The 20,854-nt window shown below is 41.8% G+C and overlaps 1 protein-coding gene across 9 annotated transcripts in view; it reads left to right on the top strand.

The window, feature by feature from the left end:
- HERC2 (HECT and RLD domain containing E3 ubiquitin protein ligase 2) overlaps nucleotides 1-20,854 on the top strand; it is a 279,601-nt gene that overhangs the window by 254,667 nt on the left and 4,080 nt on the right. For 8 of the 9 annotated variants that reach the window (XM_045058960.1, XM_045058959.1, XM_045058962.1 and 5 more), the window contains 10 exons: nucleotides 3,723-3,900; nucleotides 4,513-4,674; nucleotides 7,256-7,347; nucleotides 7,552-7,691; nucleotides 11,618-11,805; nucleotides 12,310-12,507; nucleotides 15,030-15,113; nucleotides 19,262-19,403; nucleotides 19,568-19,762; nucleotides 20,651-20,763. In XM_045058960.1, the coding sequence (XP_044914895.1) occupies nucleotides 3,723-3,900; nucleotides 4,513-4,674; nucleotides 7,256-7,347; nucleotides 7,552-7,691; nucleotides 11,618-11,805; nucleotides 12,310-12,507; nucleotides 15,030-15,113; nucleotides 19,262-19,403; nucleotides 19,568-19,762; nucleotides 20,651-20,763 (1,492 nt within the window). The remainder of the gene's footprint in view (nucleotides 1-3,722; nucleotides 3,901-4,512; nucleotides 4,675-7,255; nucleotides 7,348-7,551; nucleotides 7,692-11,617; nucleotides 11,806-12,309; nucleotides 12,508-15,029; nucleotides 15,114-19,261; nucleotides 19,404-19,567; nucleotides 19,763-20,650; nucleotides 20,764-20,854) is intronic. The other variant, XM_045058966.1, reaches the window with a different exon arrangement.

The following is a 20,854-nucleotide window of genomic DNA, read 5'->3' as shown; positions in this document are numbered from 1 at the left end:
AGGGAAACTTTATACACTGCATATAAATTATGCAGCCACTATAGGAAAACATAGAAAAAAGTAAAAAATAGAACTACCATGTGATCCAGCAGTCCCTCTTCTGGGTGTATATCTGATGAAAATGAAATAATTTTCTTGAAAGGATCTATACTCCCATGTTCAGTGTGGCATTGTTCACAATAGCCAAGACATGGAAACAACCTCAATGTTCATCCACAGGTGAATGGGTGAAGAAGATGTGGGGTGGGGTGGGGTGGTGGTGGTGTGTGTGTTAGAATATTATTCAGCCATAGAAAAAGAAATCTTGGCATTTGTGATAATTTGGATTAACCTAGAGGACATTATGCTAAGTGAAATCAGTCAAAGAAAGACAAAATACTATGATTTCACTTATATTTGGAATCTAAAAAAACTGAACTCCTAGAATTAGAGTAGACTGGTGGTTTCCAGGGGCTGGGGATTGGGGGGTTGGGAGATGTTGACAAAGGGTACTAACTTCCAGTTATAAGATGAATAAATTCTGGGGACATAATGTACAGCATGGTGACTGTAGTTAACAATACTTTATTGTATCCTTGAAAGTTGCTCAGAGGGAGTAGATCTTCAGTGTTCACACCACACAAAAATTATTATGTGAGATGATGGCTGTGTTAACCTTATTGTGGTAATCATTTTGCAGTATATATGTATCAACTCATCATATTGTACACCTTAAATTTATACAATGTTTTATGTCAATTATATCTCAAAGCTGTAAAAAATTTATCAGGCATGCAAAAGAGTAGGAAAATATAGCCCATATAAAGAGAAAAATCATTCAATTAAAACTGACCCAGAAATGACATAAGTAGTAGAATTACTAGATAAAAATATTAAAACAGTATTTTAACCACATGCCTATATCTTTAAGAAACTTGAGGGAAAACTTAAGCATGTTAGAGATTGAAAGGTATTTTAAATGCCCTAATCAAAGTCTGGGATGAAGAATACAGTGCATGTGTTTAATATAGATTAAACATTTTAGAGGAAAAGATCAGTGAGCTTGATGACGTAACAATAGAAACTGAAACAAATGAAACACACAAACATATAAAATGAATATCACATCAGTGAATTGTGGACAACAGCCTCAAGTGGCCTATTATATAAGTAAAGTCACCAAAGGAGAGGAGGATAGGGGATTTTGAGAAATGATGGCTGAAAAATGTCCAAATTAGATCTAGGAATAAAAGAGAACTTCTGTAACTTGATAAAGGGCATCTCTGTTAAATATAGAGCTAATAGTGACTTAATATGACATACTGAACTTCCCCTAACTATAGGAACCAAGACCAAGGACATCTGCTATCAAGATTCAGCATTGTACTTCAAGATTGTCAAGTGAAGTTCAGCAGTATAAAGATATAAAAGGCATTCAAAAGGGAAAGAGAATTAAAGCTGCTTCTTTACACGTAGTATAATTGCTTATATAGAAAATCTATGGTACCTACAAAAAAGCTACTAGAATCAATAAGTGAGGTTAGCAGGGTTGCAGGATAGATCAATAAATAAAAAGCAATTTTTAAGTTTGTCTTTATACTATGCAAATGTAATCGGAAATTGAAATTTAAAAATACCATTTATATTACCCCCCCCCCCAAATTGAAATAGTAAGGGATAAATTTGACCAAAAAAAAAAAAAAAACATGGATGACTTAGAGAAAACTATAAAATATTGCTAGGGAAGATTTTAGAAGACTTAAAAATCAATGAATGAGTATACTGTGTTCATGGATTAAAAGACTCAATATTGTTGATTTATTAGTTTTCCTCAAATTAACCTATAGATTCAACCCCTTCTCAAACAAAATTTCTGTAGAAATTGACAAGCTGATTGTAAAATTCATAGAGAAATACAGAGCACCTAGAATAATCAAAGCAACTTTGAAAATCAGGAGCAAAGTTGGAAGACGCTACCTTATTTCAAGCCTGATTTTAAAGCTACAGTAATCAAAACAGTGTAGTACTGTTGTAAAGAGAGAGAAATGTATTAGTGGAACAGAATGGAGTCTCAAAATGTACCACAAATACTGAATAATGAGTGTGGAAAAATGAAGTTTGATTTCTGCCTTATAACTTCCAATGCACAATTTACAAAAGTGCAGTTTATTGGAGAACAGAGCTTTTTCAACAAATGGTCTTGAACAATTGGATAACCATATAGCAAGCAGTGAACTTTTTGACTTGCACTGTATCCAAAATTAACTCAAAATGAATCATAGTCATAAATGTGAAACCTAAGTCCAAAAGCTTACAGAAGAAAACATGAGAGAAAACCTTTGTGACTTTAGGTCAGACAAGGAGTTTTAGAAAGAACTCCAAAAGCATGATCCAGTAAATAAAAATAGGATAAATTGGACTTCATAAAAATGTGAACTCCAGGTGTTTGAAAAGACATGCTACAGACTGTGAAAGCATTATTTGTAATCATACATCTGGCTTAGGTCTTACTTTCAAAATTATTATAAAGAGCTTTCAAAACTCAGTAAGAAGAAAACAAACTTATTGTCAGTGCTTGGCACATTGTAGGCTAGTTGACATTCATATGATAAAACTCTATAAATGAAATGTTGATTTATAGCAAGGGTGGATGAATTGTTTTGGTAAAGAGCCAGGTAGCCTACATATTTTAGTCTTTGTAATATATGCTTCTTTCCTTTTTTTTTTTTTTTTAACAACCTTTAAAAATGTAAAATTCATTCTAGGCTCATTGGCTTTTCAAAAACAGGCCATGGGCCAGACTTGGCCCACATTTGGGCACTAGTCTCCTGGCCTCTGATTTAGCAAGTCTCCTGCTTAGTGGCATTAGGGCAACTGGTATAAAGGAAAACATTTAGGAAATTATGATATTTTGAGTTCAGGTCTGAATGATTCTTCTTAATTAACAATTGATTTTATGACAATAACCAAAGCGTAGAAAGAGCCCAAATGTCCTGAATGGATAAAGAAGATGTGAGATATGTATGTGTGTATACACACACACACATACATACACATACTCCATTATATATATATATTGTAATGATAAGATATAATGATAAGAGATATATACATATGTATGTATGATACACATATATGATAAGGTGTATATATATATATATATATATACATAAGATATATATATATATATGTGTATATATATATATAATGGAGTATTATTTGACAATCAAAAAGAATAAATCTTGCCATTTGCAACAGCATGAGTGGGACTAGAGTGTATTATGGTAAGTGAAATTAGAGGAAGACATATCATATGACTTCACTCATGTGGAATTTAAGATACAAAACAGATGAACATGAGGGAAGGGAAACAAAAATAATATAAATACAGGGAGGGGGACAAAACATAAGCGACTCTTAAATATAGAGAGCAAACTGAGGGTTGCTGGAGGGGTTGTGGGTGGGAAGATGGGCTAAATGGGTAAGGGGCCTTAAGGAAGACACTTGTTGGGATGAACACTGGGTGTTACACATAGGGGATGAGTCACTGAAATCTATTCCTGAAATCATTGCACTATATGCTAAGTTGGATGTAAATTTAAAAATAAAAAATAAACATAAACAATTCATTTGAGAAGTGTACATTGAATAAGTATATAACAAACCAAAAGCCTAGTATTTAATACTTTTAAAATATTTAAGAATAAAACTATTTCAGTTATATTTGGTGGCCTTTTTTGCAGTCCATGTGACCGCCCTCGCGTCATTGAGTCTCTGAGAGGAATTGAAGTGGTTGATGTTGCTGCCGGTGGAGCCCACAGTGCCTGTGTCACCGCAGCAGGGGACCTCTACACATGGGGCAAAGGCCGGTATGGCCGCCTGGGGCACAGCGACAGTGAGGACCAGTTAAAGCCAAAGCTGGTGAGAAGGCGCCTTGAGAAGGTGCTCAGAGGCCTGGGGTGTCTCCTCACACCCTCACTTTTGAAGGTGGTGGGGAGGCAGCTTCTCATTGTCATTATGCCATTTTGATTTTTAAAAGTCAAAAGTATTTCCTGTTATGGTTTCTTTTTAGTTTTATGGTCTTAGCCTCATTATTTACAAGGAGGTTTATATTCCATGTGTCATTTAAACAGAATAGTATTTGAAATCTCCTTTTATTATTTTATTTATATTTTACACATATAAATATATATAAATAAATATTACCTGGCATCTAGCTAAATGCTTTGGCTTCTAGAAGGCCCACTGTATTTTGGGTGAGGCAGTGAATAAGACTTCCTGGTGTGGTAGGACTGGCTCACTAGAGACACTGATAACCTGCCTCCCATCATTTAGATTGATTTGGTTCAAACTGATGAAGGTGTTTTTGGTCTTATCTTACATGATTATTAAAATTACACATTCTTTGTAAAGGCTTAAAACAGTACCGCCCCCACTCTCCCAACCCAAGATCATCACAGTATTTTAAAGCCTTTCCTTAGGTAAACCTTCTTTCTGCTGTGATTGCATAACCTTGATTTCTTTTTTTTGAAGGTGGAAGCACTGCAGGGCCACCACGTGGTTGATGTTGCCTGTGGTAGTGGAGATGCCCAGACCCTCTGTCTCACTGATGATGACACTGTCTGGTCCTGGGGGGATGGGGACTACGGCAAGCTTGGCAGAGGAGGCAGTGATGGCTGTAAAGTACCCATGAAGGTATTTGTGTCTGCACAGTGGGAGAAAGGCACCTTTCCCAATGACCTGGGACTTGAGGGTTCCACGTCTTTGTGGAGCTCTAGAGCCCGCCCCTCCCCACCCCAGGCCCTCCTAGGCTTACCACCCCATCCCCCTCTGCATGCTTCTTAGGAGTCTTTTAACCTCATCTTTACCTTCTTTGCAGAAAATATAATGGGTAGTTGAGTAAAAAGTGAAAGGCCCAAAGGTATTAAGATATATTAAGTGCTATTTGTGCTGTCTTGGGAAATTTATGTAAGTTAGCACAACCTGTGGTTTTATGTAGTATATAGACCTGTTTGAAGAAAGGGATAACAAATTGTTCACGGTCTTTTCAATTCACAGAGTTCTGTAGCTATGATTGTAAATAGTACTTGCTGAAAGGGTTGCAGCTAGCTTAGCCAGAAGCTGTGTTAAATAGACATCCTGTGACACACTAAGAGAAGAGACTGTAGGCCTGGGTTGGGGGTCAGATTGCTTTTCTCCATGTGATCTGCATGACTCTGAGCAATTTCTTAACTTTGTGAGACTCTCTTGCCCTTGTGAATGGGTAGTTGGCAGAGATTAAGTTCATTGATGTGTTTAGATCATGTGCTGACTGCTGTGCTGCCTACAGTGCATGAACATGATGGAGCCATTTAGCTGAGGTGCTTTGCTGTGGATTTGGGAGTGTGTGTGCTGTGAAAGAAAACTAGAAATTGTTCTCTGCTTGGTGTTTGGTCTTGTTGGGGATCTGGGACTGCATGTGAGGAGTAGAGACCCTCACAGTGCATAGGCAGCTCTGTGGGGGAGGGGGGCAGCATTCTACTAGGGCCCCCTCAGATGGGACAAGAGCCTGGCCAAAACTGCATAGCTTTTCTTCCCAGAGCTGTGCAGCCCAGTATAGGAGCTGTTGGCCACACATGGCTTTTTAAGCTTAAATGTAACTCAACTAAAATTCACTTCCTTGCTCATACTGGCCGCATTTCATGTGCTCAGTGTGAGCATGTGTCTGGTGACTTCCATACTGGGCAATGTGGACACAGAACATTTCCATTACTGCAGAGAGTGGTTTTGGCAGGCAGTGCTTAGAGCCAAAGCCTGGTGGAGATGTGCCTGGAGACATCCCTGCATGCTGGTGAGCATTGCTGGAGAACCAGAAGCTCAGTGCTTCCTCTTCATTCTTATCATTTCTTATTCCTTTTCTCTTGCAGGTATACAGTGTTTTAACCACATTACAAGTTACTTAAGGTTTCCAAATTTATGAAAAAATTGTGTGTTGTTGACTTTCTTATGCTTAGGAAAGCTTTAGACACAGGCTTTGCACCTTCAGGGATTAGGATGTTGAGCATTGGGGGAATGGAAGTTATTACTTGATATGATTGTGACAGAGGTGAGGGTGAGGAGAGAACGGGGAGAATTGTTTTTAATTAATTTAAATTTAAAATCAAATATGAGGGGCGCCTGAGTGGCTTGGTTGATTGAGCATCTGGTTTCAATTCAGGACATGATCTCGCAGTTCTTGAGTTCAAGCCCCATGTCAGGCTCTGTGCTGACAGCTCAGAGCCTAGAGCCTGCTTTGGATTCTGTGTCTCCCTATCTCTCTCTGCCCCTCCCCTGCTCACACTCTGTCTCTCTCTGTCTCTGAAAAATGAATAAATGTTAAAAAAATCAGGGGCGCCTGGGTGGCTCAGTTGAACGAACATCTGACTCAGCTCAGGTCATGATCTCGCAGTTTGTGGGTTCAAGCCCCACGTCGGGCTCTCTGCTGACAGCTCAGAGCCTGGAGCCTGCTTGGGATTCTGTGCCTCCCTCCCTCTTTCTTTCCCTCCCCGCTCACATTTGATCTCTCTCTGTCTCTCAAAAATAAACATTAAAATTTTTTTTTTTAAAAATCAGATATGAGAACTTAAGTCTGAGAACAGTCACAGGTAACAAGGAGCATAGCTTGCTGGGTGAGAAAAAGTGATGACTAGGTTAGTGAGCCCCAGTGAAACTTCTGGGTGTAGGTTGTGAAGGGCCTGGACCCCCGATGTACACGGGTGGAAATGACTTCTCATACTAGCTTGACCAAGGTCATGTTTGATTTGATTAACCTGGATAGATGGATAAGTTCTAAAGGCCACAACCTGGTCCTCTTGGCCAATCCTCCTCCCCCTTTTTGCTGATCCTCTCTTGGGGGCCTGTGGGGTCTGAGAGGGTTGGAGGGCAGAGGAGCATTGCAGGGCTTACTGGAGAATGGGGCTGCCACACCAGAAAGAGAAATAGAGTTGGGAGAATAGATTCTGGGGGAAAATGATCATAGAACTTCAACTGTGACATGTCCATTTTTAGTGACACATGCTGAGTGTCATTGTGCAGTAGCATGGGCTCGTGGTCTAGTGTCAGCAGGTGTGCCTTTAGAGTGAGGCATCCTCCTGAGAATACTTACTTGGTTAAGTGGAGTAGGACTTTAAGTTGTGTGAAATATTTGACCTGAGTAAGGATTTTCAGAGTTCTTTATTAGATTTAGTTCAGTCTCTGTGTGGTTGCAGCAGTCAGAAAAAACCTTGATTCAGTCTGATTGAACCTTTTTCCCTTCCAGATTGATTCTCTTACAGGCCTTGGAGTGGTTAAAGTAGAATGTGGATCCCAGTTTTCTGTTGCCCTTACCAAATCTGGTGCTGTTTATACATGGTATGCAAGATTCTGTTTGCTTAATCTCACAAAACCAGTTTGTTAATTTGAAGTTATATTAACTGACATCTCATAGACTGAGATGTAACTTCTATAGCAGGCTGTGATTTGTGTCCTGATGTATGGTGCTTATGCCAGGAGGGTGGGACGGGGTGGTAAACGACAGGGCCTTGCACTCATAATTCGATGTTTCATTTTGTGCAGGGGCAAAGGTGACTATCACAGGCTGGGCCATGGATCTGACGACCATGTTAGAAGACCTCGGCAGGTTCAGGGGTTGCAGGGGAAGAAAGTCATTGCCATTGCCACTGGCTCCCTGCATTGTGTGTGCTGCACTGAGGACGGTAAGTGGGGAGGCCCGGTGTTGCAGCACAGAGGCCTTTAAATCTAAGAAGTCTGGTCAGGGATAATATATGCATATATATTATCTGAGAATTTCTGTGGTGAACAGGGCCTGGTGTTAACACCTCTGAATATGTTAAATTTCATGGCTGTGCAGAAAAGAGCAACCAGAGCATACCTGATACTGTTGTCCTTAGGAAGGGCTGCTTGCAAGGTGAGCCTCAGCTGGCCGCTGGGAAACGAATTTGGGGAGGGCTCTCTCCCTTCCCTAATTGATAAGAGGCCTTGCTTTGCCTAAAACTGCACAATATGGTCTCTGCTGAAACCTGTTTCCTGGAACATGGGTATTTGCCAGGTGGAGGTGCCCATGTGACAGCCCTAGTGAAAACTAGGGGCTCTAATGAGCTTCCCTGGTAGAAGGCACTTTGCATGTGTTGTCACAACTCTTTGCTAGAGGAATTAAACTTGTGCTGTGTAACTCCACTGGCATAGGGTCCTTGGAAGCTTGCATCTGGTTTTCTCTGGACTTCACCCATGTGCCTTTTCCCTTTGCTGATTTTATTTCATGTTCTTTCACTGTAATCATAGCTGAGTATGACTATATGCTGAGGCCTGGGCGTTCACCCAATGAATCAGCAAACCTGAAGGTGGTCTTGGGGACCCCAGTACAATGGCAAAAGGGACTTTGTAGATAGAATTAAGGTTGATCATTAGCTGACTTTACAATATTGAAGTTATTCTAGATTATTTGATGGGCTAGTATAATTACATAGACCCTTCACAACAGAAAAGGAGGCCAAAGAGTCAGTCAGATGTGACAGAGAAGAGGCAGGAGAGAGTTTTCAAAGTGTGAGAGAATCTTGATCCACCATTGTTGGCTTTGAAGATGGAGGAAAGGGACCAGGGAATATTGGTGGCCTTGGGAAGCTGGGATCAGCCATCAGCTGATAGCCCACAAGGAAACAAGACCTTGGTCTTCCCAAGAACTGAATTCTTCCAACAGTCTGCATAAACAAGGAAATGAGCTCTCCCCTAGAGCATCCGGAAAGGATGAGCCTGCTGATATCTAGACTTTAGCCTAGTCAGACTCCTGTTGGTCTTCTGACCTACAGAACTGAAAGAACTGTTTAAGCCAGTAAGTTGTGGTAATTTGTTATGGCAGTAATAGAAAACTAGTGTATCATCTTTCATTAAAAAAGCCATTTCCCCCCAGTTTTGTCTCCTTTTAAAGCCTTTGATAAATTATATGAACATGTGCCCTTTAATTGTTTCATTGATGGAAAAGTTTCCTATATGAATAAGCAATTTTTATGGCTTATCATGGGACTGGCATTATAGTTCTTAACCAAGAACTTACAATACATTTTTTTATTTGCTTTAATTCTTTAAATTTTTGAAGCAAATCACACACTTAGAGAATAGTTGGAAGTGCAGTACAAAGAACTTTTTTTTTTTTGATCCGTTTGAGAGGTGCTGCCCTGATGCTCCATCACCCTGAACATTTGAGTGTATATTTTACAAATAGGAACACTACTAAACAATCCCATCATGGCTGTTTATTTGGGAAATTCACACTGGTTATTACTCCACCTAATCTTCACTCCCATTCATGTTATAGCACGGGTTATACTTAGCTGTCATTTTAATGTCTCACCTTCTCTGAGACAATCCTCAGTTGTCCCTGAGTGTGATTCTTTGACACTTCTTCAGTCTTCCTGAGCTTTTTGGACTGTGACACATTTAAAGATTACAGGCTGTTTATTTTGTAGAACATCCCTCAATTTGAGTTTGTCAGATATCTCCTCAGTAGATTCAGGTTGCACATCTGTGATCTTAATTCAGTCTGTGTTCTTAATTCATTCTAAATTCATCAGGTGTCATATAGTTTCTCTTTGTCCCAGTGGTGTTAACTTGATTAAGGTGGTGGCTGCTAGGATTTTCCATTCTGAATATCTTTTGTAACTAGTAAGTATTTGGGAGGGTATTTGAAGCTATTTAAATATCCCTTTTCTCATTGTATATTTTATTTTCATCAAATATTTGATATTTGTTTTTAATTTATATCTATGTGGGACTCATGGTTTCCTAATTTATTCATTGGATTGTACATAATCTGTTACTGTTAATAATTTTGATGCTGAAATTGGCCCTGTTAGGCTAGCTTTATTTCCTTTTTTTTTTTTTTAATTTTTTTTAACGTTTATTTATTTTTGAGACAGAGAGAGACAGAGCATGAACAGGGGAGGGGCAGAGGGAGAGGGAGAGGGAGACACAGAATCTGAAACAGGCTCCAGGCTCTGAGGTGTCAGCACAGAGCCTGAAGCGGGGCTCGAACTCACAGACCGTGAGATCATGACCTGAGCCAAAGTCAGACGCTTAACCGACTGAGCCACCCAGGCGCCCCTTTATTTCCTGATGTGTGCCCATCATTCACTGGGTACTTCCTTGCTTTCTGGCACAATAAGACACCCTATCTTCTTGACCCTCCAAGGCCCAAGCCTAGCATTGACCATTTCCACAAGGAGTCTTGGTGTCTTTAGAGCACAATGGTGTTTAGAAGACAAGATCAGGTCGATAGATGTGCTCATTGCTCATTGCTCTCTCTGGCTCAAAAATAAATAAACATTAAAAAAAAGATTAAAATCCTTGATAGTCTACAACACACTAGAGAGGTTAATATGGTAACTAAAAGGAGAACAATGGCCAAGGATGTGATGTGCTTATTATATATATATGTGAATAATATACAAATTTGCATCTATGTTTATTTTTGTATATATATATATACAAATTCTACACATTCACACCAGGAGCCCAGATTCTAGTTCTATACCACAGGGTGATTCATTCTAGTTTTCTTTCCACACTTACAACTCCTTTCTCTTTTGGTGAGAAGTCTGGATTTCATTATCTCTAATATAGGGATCCACTCACTCTGCCTGAATGTGACCAGTGCCCCATCATTACCTTTGCTCTCTCCCCTGCAAGGATCCTTACCTGACTCGGGCTGTGACTGCCCATTCTGGGCCACCCTCACACATGGGCCACTCTGCTTGGGCCAACTCCCCACACTGAGCGACCCCCTGTATGGAAGTTTTTGTCATGTATGGATTCTGATTCTCTGCATCCAGTTGTACCTCTGCAGAGAAGTCCTCCTCTCCTTACTTGTGCTGTAACACTGACCCAGTGGCTTTAGGACTGAATTGTCTAGGGTGGGAATGGGCCAGCAAGCACACTGCCGTTGATCATGTAGGCACTGCACTTTACAGAGTGCTGCTTATGGCTGCATGGCTCTCTTAGGAGTCTTTGTGGAATATGGCAAGGCTAATCTCTAGAAAACTAACCTCATTTCTATTTTAGTCACCAAGTGACCTTACCCTAGGAATAGTTTTCTGGTGGTGTTCCATGGTTGGGATCTAGTATGGTACACTGAAAAATACGATTCTCATTATGATGAATCTCATGTTTGGGATATGAATAACTATAGGAAGAACTATGTGTTCCTTTAAAAACAGGTTGTGTTTTTTAAAAAAAAAAACTGATTTTTTTTCTCTCCATTTAACATAAAAAATTAATTTGGGCAGTTAAGGATATTACCATCTGTTTTACTATTACTTTGATAAAGAACTGTTACAGTTAATGTGCTTACTCCTGTGAACAAATGCTATTGTATTTTTAAGACCAGAGTCTTGTGCCTCTTACTAGAAAAGGCATGTTGGCCAGCAGGGGCTCTCAAGAGTTCTGAGAAGCGTGCTCCCTCTTTGGATGTTGCAATTAGAGACATCTAGGTCACACATGAAGTTGACATTCAGACAGCTGACCACCAGCACCATTTGAAGGGAGAGATGATTGTGATGGGAAGATGGTAGAGGTTGTGCATTCACTGGTCCTAGTATACAAGTTCTTGTTCTAAATCCACTTCATTTAGGTGAAGTTTATACGTGGGGCGACAATGATGAGGGACAACTGGGAGATGGAACCACAAATGCTATCCAGAGGCCTCGGTTGGTAGCTGCCCTTCAGGGTAAGAAGGTCAACCGGGTGGCCTGCGGCTCAGCACACACCCTTGCCTGGTCAACCAGCAAGCCTGCCAGTGCTGGGAAGCTGCCTGCCCAGGTTCGTACTGGTTGGGCTGGGTGGGCTAGGAGGTGTACAAGTAGTGACAGAGTTACTATCTGTATATTGACTTATGCATGTAAGTAAGCCACACTCACATTTCATTTTCCATTGTATATTTACACAGGTGTTCCACTGAAGATAATTCGGGTTAATATTCACATTAACCAACATTGTCCAATATCCATGTGTCACCTTCATTCTAAATCTTATAAACTGTACAAAACCATTCTGATAGTACAGGCTGCACACTTTCCTTAGTAAATGTATTTCTATAGACTAAGTTTTAGCATTTTCCTTGGTTCACATTACTTGGCTCAAGCAGTCAAACTGGCTAGAATATTATTCTAAAACCAATGAAGTTTTTCACATCAGACTCAGAAGTCTCAGGGATTCCTTGTTTTTGAAAAGAAAAAAAAAAACTTTTTCAGAATTCATCTACAAACTGTGACTTATCTGTGCATTTGACACCTAAGTTGATTTAATGTAGTTTCAACATTTCAGGTTCCCATGGAATACAATCACTTGCAGGAAATCCCCATAATAGCACTGCGGAACCGACTGCTGCTTCTGCATCACATCTCAGAGCTCTTCTGCCCCTGTATCCCCATGTTCGACCTGGAGGGCTCTCTTGATGAAACTGGACATGGGCCTTCTGTGGGGTTTGACACTCTACGAGGAATTCTGATATCCCAGGGAAAGGTACTCTTGTAGCAATCTTTGCTATAGGCAAAACTGGTTTTTTCAGTAAAATTTAATCCAACAAAAATTCCCAAACTGGGAGTAGACAGAATACAGTGTATTCCGCAGGGACTCATTGTTGAGTACCTGCTATATGCCAGGCTCTGTTCTGGGTGCTCAGAATGTATCAGTGAAAAGCAGACAAAAATTTCTTCTCTTTTGGAGATTACGTTAAAAATTAATAGTGTGGTGCGTTGTTTCCCTGTTGTAATCTCTGCTTCCTAACTCCCCCTTTAAGGGGTGGGGTGGTTTGCAAAACTAAGCCTCGTTCTTGCCCATGTTCTCTGCTTACCTAGCCATGAGGCATTATGGCAAATCTCCACTGGCAGCAGGAAGGATAAATGAGATAATTTCTTCCCCAGGGATGTCCAGCAGAGGGTGCCAGATATTATACATCATTTAGATAGAAATTCAATATCAGGATATGTAGAGATTCCTAGTCAAAGGATAATTTAACAGGCTGTGAATAGAATCATGAAGGAGGGCATCTAAAAATCACTGGACATATTTTGACCCATTGACATTTGTAATAATTTGAGCTTTTTAGAAATAGTATGCCTGATTCAGGAGTTAAGAGTTTCCCATTACTGGACATCATCGTTTCTGGCAAGTAGGTTGGCAGGATGTTCTAAAAGAACCATTGTGTGGTAGGGGTAATATTTGTGTAGAAAAAAGCATAGAGGTCAGATTGAGAACTCCTAATTTTGAAAAGCCTATGATTCTGAGACCTATTTTGTGACTTATTTTGTTATCAAAGATTACGGTCCTTTTTTTTTTTTTTTAATAAAATCTGGATTATTTGGAGTCCTATCCAAATAGATTTATTCTTTTTTAAGAATGGCTTTGTTTGCACTTAGCTGGAGGGTCCACACATTTTATTTTCATGTGTGGCTTAGAGACAAGTGGACATTGATAAGGATTGTAGTAATGGTAAGATCTCTCTGATGATGGGGAAGAGGAAAAAGTTGTATGCAGTTAACATTGGTAAGAAACTTAACTTCAACCATTTTTTAATAATAAAAAGTAGCAAATTGATCCCTTTTACCATTTTTTAAAAATCTATCAGAGTGGAGATGATAATAGGCAGCTAGGAAAAATCCTTTCCTCATAGGGAGACAACCAAGTGAGAGGCAGGATGGATCCCACATGGATTGCATGAGTGTTCTGCAGGCTGTGAGCACAGGGGCAGGACAGCAGGAGCACTGAAGGAGTCTGGCAGGCAACTTCAGTGGCAGAGAATGTGTAATCAGCCTCTGTTTTGGTCCTGGGTGAGAAAGGATCACATCTGCTGGAAAATTTGGGAAATGGGTGTTGGTGGTGACCATGGAACATTATTACCAGTATGCAATTCAGAGCACAGAAGAGAGAGCATCATAGGAGACCCCTGCTGGATCAGGCCATTCAGAGAAGGGAAATGCATGTTCTTGTGGAGGAGGAGCTGTCCTTGGCTCTGGGCAGAGCAGTCAGGTGGGATGGAGGACAAAAGTAGCTGGTAGGTGTTGTACAAGGGTGCATGGTGATGAGTGCACCTATGCGAGCCCCTGTGTGGCGTAGGGTGCCCTGTGAAAGTCCCTTTTTGGTAATGGGTGGACCACTGTGAGGTGTGATGGGTCTGTCTCTGTGGGCTGGTTGCCGCTATGACACCCTTACTTGACTTTCTCTACCTCTGAGGCCTCATCCTTGGGCTGCTTAGGGCTCTTGCCCTTCCTGCTTTCAGAGGTTGGAGTTCTGACCTGGGAGAGGGACCTGGATACTCTTGTAGGTACCTTGTGCTCCCCCAACCATGCTATCTCTGGACAACGGCAGAGTTATCCACTTGGCAGAGACCTGGGACTCCAATCGATCCTGTGTCGTTTGTGTCTCTTGAGTCTGCTTCCCTACCCCTGTCCTCACTGGTGCTACCGGTGCCCTGGTCCATATGAGTATGGCAGGCCTACCTGTACGTGGGTGTCATTGGGCCCCAGTATTCAGGTTTCTGTCAGTGTATGGTACCTATATGTTTCCTCCTTCACTGGTCTCCCATTCTCACCCCAACCCTGGATCAACATACAGGACTCCCTGGCCCTGCTGCTGGTTTGTGGTTTTGTCACAACAGTGACACTGAGGCATAGTGTTTAATGTCAGTCCTGCCGCGAGTGGACTTGTGGTCTGTCTGGGAGACCTTGGCTTTTCTAGTTAATCCTCAGGGCCTGGCCTGAGTCCCAAGTCAGAGAAGATATGTGCCAGACTCTGGCCCTCCCCACTCTCTGCCCAGAGCATGGTGGGCTTCTCTTGCCTCCAGATGGGGGGCAGAGAGCACAGGTGGGCCTCTGCATAGGCTGTGCCTCTGGCACCACCTCACAATTTGAAAAAGAAGAGTTTGTTCTTAAGAAAATTTGACTTTTAGGAGAGAATATTTAAAACAAAACTATGACATGATTTATCTATGGATAATAATATTTCCTATGTCAGATTCTAAATTTTGTCTATCTGTCATATTTTAGGAGGCAGCTTTCCGTAAAGTAGTACAAGCAACTATGGTGCGAGATCGCCAGCATGGGCCCGTGGTAGAGTTGAACCGAATTCAGGTAACAAGTGGAAATTGTTCTGAGTCTGATACTTCTCAGATAAGATGGTTTTGTGGTTGGGAGTTGTGGCTCCACAGCCTGGGGGAACAGCAAACTTTCTCTTGTGCCCTTGCCTTAGAGAGCAAGGTATTACCTGTCTATGGTGTCCTGTGGTGCTGAGCCTTTTAGTTGGGAATGTAAATTGTTTTGTTTGTAACAGAAGTAAGAAAGATTTATTTCAGATAATCCAGAAGCATGCATACAGATAAGCAAAGAGGGAAAAGTAAAAATGACCCATATTTCCACCACATGGCGATAATTACTGCTGACAGTTGGAGGTGTGTTTGTATGTTTGTTATAACTGAAACTGGGTGCCTCTCTTTTGTAACTTGCTATTTTTTCCCCCCTGAAAACATTGTAAGCACCTCTCCCTGCAATACAGTGGGAGTGTGGGATTATTTTTGCTGACCCCCATGTTCTCTTGGTTTTTCTGTGCAGGAGGCTAGAAAACCATGCCCACTTTTCTGGAATACAGCTGTGCTACTCGTCACAGCCCCAACTACAAGTGTATCTTCAGTTGCCCTCCTTGGGTTAGGTTCTGAGAAGGAGGTTAGGTCAGGGGCCCTCCATGCATCAAATTGTATGTGGGGACAGTTCCCATTCCCAACAGCCTCACACCTTTCCTGGCTCTGATAGCTTTCTTTGCCCACTTAATAGACCAGAATCACTAATACTGTTCTCTAGTAATGAATAAATGAAAAGTAGACCATCTCTGAATTAATATTGCTGCCAAGTATAGATAAGCTTACAATTTAAAAAATTAACTGGAAACCAGAGGAGCTCCAGTACTGATTATGGTATTGTGTGGTACTTGACATTTAACATGCAAATGAATTGGGCCCCACCTCTTGGAACAGAAACAGAGAGTTATGAAGAACAAATTCTTTGTTCCTTTATATTAACACATGATTTCTACCCTGGTGTTGGTTATATGACTAGACATTTCTCCAGAGTTGTACTTGAGGGCATTTTGAATTAAGACACAAACTCTTATCGTTTGTTGGAGAACACATGTGACCACACTGATGGATGTGGTCCCTTCACTGACGTCAGACTGTTTAATGCTAAGCTCTAGGTCAGTCAGCCTACTGTACAAACAAATGGGCTGTTTAATTAGGTTCATGAAAAAGGTTTTATTTCCGCACCTTGGAGGATCATTTTGGTTTGCTCTACATTATTAGGTCTTAAACACTAAAGTTCATAAGTGAGGAAAGCTCACCTAACAGATTGTTGGGCATTCCTAGATCGTATGCATGCCCTAGCCACATATAGGTGCCTGATCAGGGTCAGTGACCTGATACAGGTGGTTAAATCTGGGGCTTTTGGCATCATTGAACCTTGCTTACCTGGAACCCAAGTTAGGTGTGCCTTTTCTGTCTTTCCCTTACCTCAGATTTTGCACTCATCATGTTTGGATGCCTCTTTCCTTCTAGTCTTTATATTCTAGCACAATGCCTTGTGTTATGAAAATGTTCAGGACATGTTTGAAAAAAACAGAATGGATAAAGGGCAAATTAATATTAGCATTTTTAAAAGGCACATAAACAACTTTCAATGCAGCATGCCATGGCTACTCCAGTTATACCCAGTGGCCTTCTGGTACCAGAGCCAGATCTTTTTCAATTCAGAGTTCATACTTCCATCCTGAAGCTGGAAAGATCTTCCACAAAATAGACATAGAATTGTTCTTCTGATCAAAAATAGAGTACAGGATGAGAGTGGGAGGTATTCCATGAATCCAAGTTGAACTCAAGATACCAGTTGATCCAGAAAGGTGGTATCAACCATCCTGTGGCCACAGGATGCTCCTGGCATCAGCCTCCTCCCATGGGGATGCCACTGTAGATATTCTCATACTGTCTGTGCAAAGTGTTCTGGAGACACTAAAACATAGGCGTGTTCCTGAAGGGTTTTCTTTGTTTGAATTTGATTTAGTTTTATAACAGAATCTGAAAATCAGCGTGCATAAAAATTTTTAATTTAAAATTTATTACAGAATTAATGCATACTCATTTCTGAAAATTTAGAAAATTCAGATTAAAGGCAGTTAAAATGACCTATATTTCTACTGTCCAGAAGTAGCCACTGGTACACAGGTGCATCCATGCAGAGTCATAGCTATCTTATCATAGCCATTTCCTTCAGAGGAGCCAAAAGCATCAGCCTCTGTTAACTGGTATTATAAATGGAGGTGATGTGACATTCACAATGGGAAGCTGGGTCTGTGGCTTGTTCCTTATGAACAGACACACCCCTCTTCTTTTCTTTAGTGCAGTTTCCATCAGGGATTTGGGTACCTTAAAGAACTGCTGTGAGGTTTAAATAAAATCACATCTGTGAACATAGAGCCAAATGTGTGGCACACAGAAAATTTCATTCCTTAGGAGTCTGTTATCATTAGTGTCATTATTTATAAGTCTTGTTTATAGTTATTTGTGTGTGAGAATTAGCTATTTATTTAAAAAAATTTTTTTAACGTTTGTTCATTTTTGAGAGATGGAGGGAGACAGAGCGTGAGTGGGGGAGGGGCAGAGAGAGAGGGAGACATAGAATCCGAAGCAGGCTCCAAGGCTCTGAGCTGTCAGCACAGAGCCGACGCGGGGCTCAAACTCACAAACCGTGAGATTATGACCCGAGCTGAAGTTGGACACCTAACCGACTGAGCCACCCAGGTGCTCCAAGAATTAGCTATTTAAACTCACCTTAGAACTCATTAAGAAGTTAAGGATTGTAAGAGTTTAGCTGGAGGAGGCAACAGAAAAGTGCATTTTCAAGATCATTTTTTCCTTAACTTTTCATTTTGCAATTATTTCAGACTGAGCTTCTCAGGTGATTCTGAAGCACAGCATAGCCAGCAAAGCTGTAGGGTTACTGAGTCCATACCAGTTGAGGGCCTTAAAGGCTCTTGGTCTGATCTGTTTGAAAATCTTAGATTAGGGGCACCTGGGTGGCTCAGTCGGTTAAGCGTCCGACTTTGGCTCAGGTCATGATCTCATGGTTTGTGGGTTCTAGCCCTGCATCGGGCTCTGTGCTGACAGCTCAGAGCCTGGAGCCTGTTTCAGATTCTGTGTCTCCCTCTCTCTGTGCCCCTCCCCCACTCACGCTCTGTCTCCCTCTGTATCAAAAATAAATAAATATTAAAAAAAATTAAAAAAAAAAAGAAAATCTTAGATTAGGATGAGAAATAAAGATAGGAAAAGTGATTGGGGGAAATGCAGTGACCCAAGGGTTGGAGTAGGATATGTGCAGGTGAGTAAGGGAGGGGAGCAGGGTTCTGTTCTGGCTGAGATAGTGGCTCCAGGTTTGGGTTCATAGTGCTGATAGTCTGCTAAGGAGAGCTGCTTTTGGAGCTCCTGGCGTCTTATTCATGGAGGCCAAAGCAGAGCGGTAAAGTGGTTGGCCATAGTTAGGTTAATGAAATGTGTGGATGAATCAGATTGTAGTTACTAACCACACCAGGTGCCACCACTCTGTGTGAATGACCAATGAGGTTTGTGATTTCTTGAAGGAATGTTTACTTAGACACCACCAGTCCTGAGGGTGCTGGGCTGTGGCAGTGTGCTGCAGGCATTTGGGTGACCAGAGGCCATGCCTCCCATGATTATAGCAGAGCTTCTATTGGCACAGCTGTCCAGCAGGCATCCTGTGCATGAGGCCTGAGCAGGTAAACATGTGGTATCGAGTGAGGGGAAAGGAGTGTGAAACCAGTCTTTGAGGTCCTCAGAGGGTTTGTGTGCAGGAAGAGACATGAGGTCCCTCTTGGGGGGAGGAGGGAGAATCATAGAGAAATGAGGTATGGCTTAGTCTAGAAGCTCTTCCACCTTGTACAGATGTGTTTTGTGGATTTTGCTTTGTTTTGTTGGGTGATCACAGCAGCATCTGAGTGCTGCTGGCTGTGGACTCCATTCATGACAGCTCTTTAGGTCTGGCAGCAGAGTGCTGGCTGGACTTCTACTCTGGTGACCAAGGCAGAGGGAAAAAAAGGGTAACAGGAGGGGTAAGTGGCTATAGGGCTCATTATTGCCCAGGGCTGGTTGGCTGTGGAAGATAGAAGCTGTGTCCTTTCTGCTGCTGCAGCTGTTTCATATTTGTTTCTTTCTCCTCTGTAGGTCAAACGTTCAAGGAGTAAAGGTGGCCTAGCAGGCCCCGACGGGACCAAGTCTGTCTTTGGGCAGATGTGTGCTAAGATGAGCTCGTTTAGTCCTGACAGCCTCCTCCTCCCCCACCGTGTCTGGAAAGTCAAGTTTGTGGGTAAGAACTTGCGTGCACTGCAGACCTGTGGTCCTGAGGGTTGTCAGTCTGAACACAGGCATTAGTGCAATGGGCATTACAAGGAGAGCTGAGAAGCCCAGCTGGCTGCACCCTGTGGGGTTTGCTGGGGTGACTATGAATTACTGATTCTCTTTTCTTTCAAGGTGAATCTGTGGATGACTGTGGTGGTGGCTACAGTGAGTCCATAGCTGAGATCTGTGAAGAACTGCAGAATGGACTCACCCCCCTTCTGATTGTGACGCCCAATGGTAGAGATGAGTCAGGTGCCAACCGTGACTGCTACCTGTTCAGCCCGGCTGCTAGGGCGCCCGTGCACACCAACATGTTCCGCTTTCTGGGTGAGCCTACTCACACAGGCATCGTGTGACTGTGTGTGCCTTAGTTAGCTTAATGTCTACTGTGTCTTGGGAATCACAGATATTTTGAGTACTGTATTCGGTCTTAGCTTTTTTGATGTGTACCTGCAGGGACATGCAGAACCCAGCCATCATTTGCTGGGTGCTAAGGGGCAGAAAGTGTCTTTGGCACTCAGAAGATCTGAAATTTCATATTTCTGTAGTTTAAATGTATCTGAAACTTGGAATCAGATCTGAGGGGATTTTGGTGGTTGGCCAGTCCCTTCCTCCTGTTGCATTAAGTATTTGTGCTGAGTGCTCCTGTTGCTGCCTGTACTTCTCCAGCCATTGCACCTACCTTCCTTGAGAAACTCCAGCTTTTGTTTTGTCATCAAAGGAACGGGGATTGGCCTCTGTGTGGTTTATATCCGTTGGTGGAAAGAGGAGGAGAATTAGAAACTCTCCCATAGGAATAAAAGGAACAAAGGAAGTAATGAATTTAGAATAGGACAAAATGTTTTAAGGATGGAGCTAACTTGGGGTGCCTGGGTAGCTCATTTGGTTGAGTGTCTAACTTTGGCTGAGGTCATGATCTCATGGTTCATGAGTTTGAGTCCCACATCGGGCTTGCTGCTGTCAGCACAGAGCCTGCTTCAGATCCTCTGTTCCCTTTTCTCTTTGCCTCTCTCTCTCTTTTTTTCTTTCTCAAAAATAAACAAACATTAAAAAAAAAAAAAAGGATGGACCTAAGTCTCCATGAATTTGGGTAGCACTGGTTTAGAAGGCAGTGAGGCCCCAGTGTAGAGCTAGTCTCTACTGTGTTGTTGATTGAACTAGCTGTTTCATCATTGATTTCAAGTATCTACTGTCACTTGTGCTTTGAATGAGCAGGTGTGTTACTAGGCATTGCTATCCGGACTGGGAGTCCCTTGAGCCTCAACCTGGCTGAGCCTGTTTGGAAGCAGCTGGCTGGGATGAGCCTCACCATTGCAGACCTCAGCGAGGTAACCACCAGGAAGGTGGGGATGGGGAAATATGACACTTTGTGTACCTGATACAGAGTACAGGGGGGTGCCTCAGGCTGCAGACTACCTT

Source organism: Felis catus, chromosome B3 (assembly GCF_018350175.1).
Source record: "Felis catus isolate Fca126 chromosome B3, F.catus_Fca126_mat1.0, whole genome shotgun sequence".
Lineage (NCBI taxonomy): Eukaryota > Metazoa > Chordata > Mammalia > Carnivora > Felidae > Felis > Felis catus.
The sequence above is the reverse complement of the archived record's forward strand: the minus strand, read 5'-3'. Positions and strand labels throughout refer to the sequence as shown.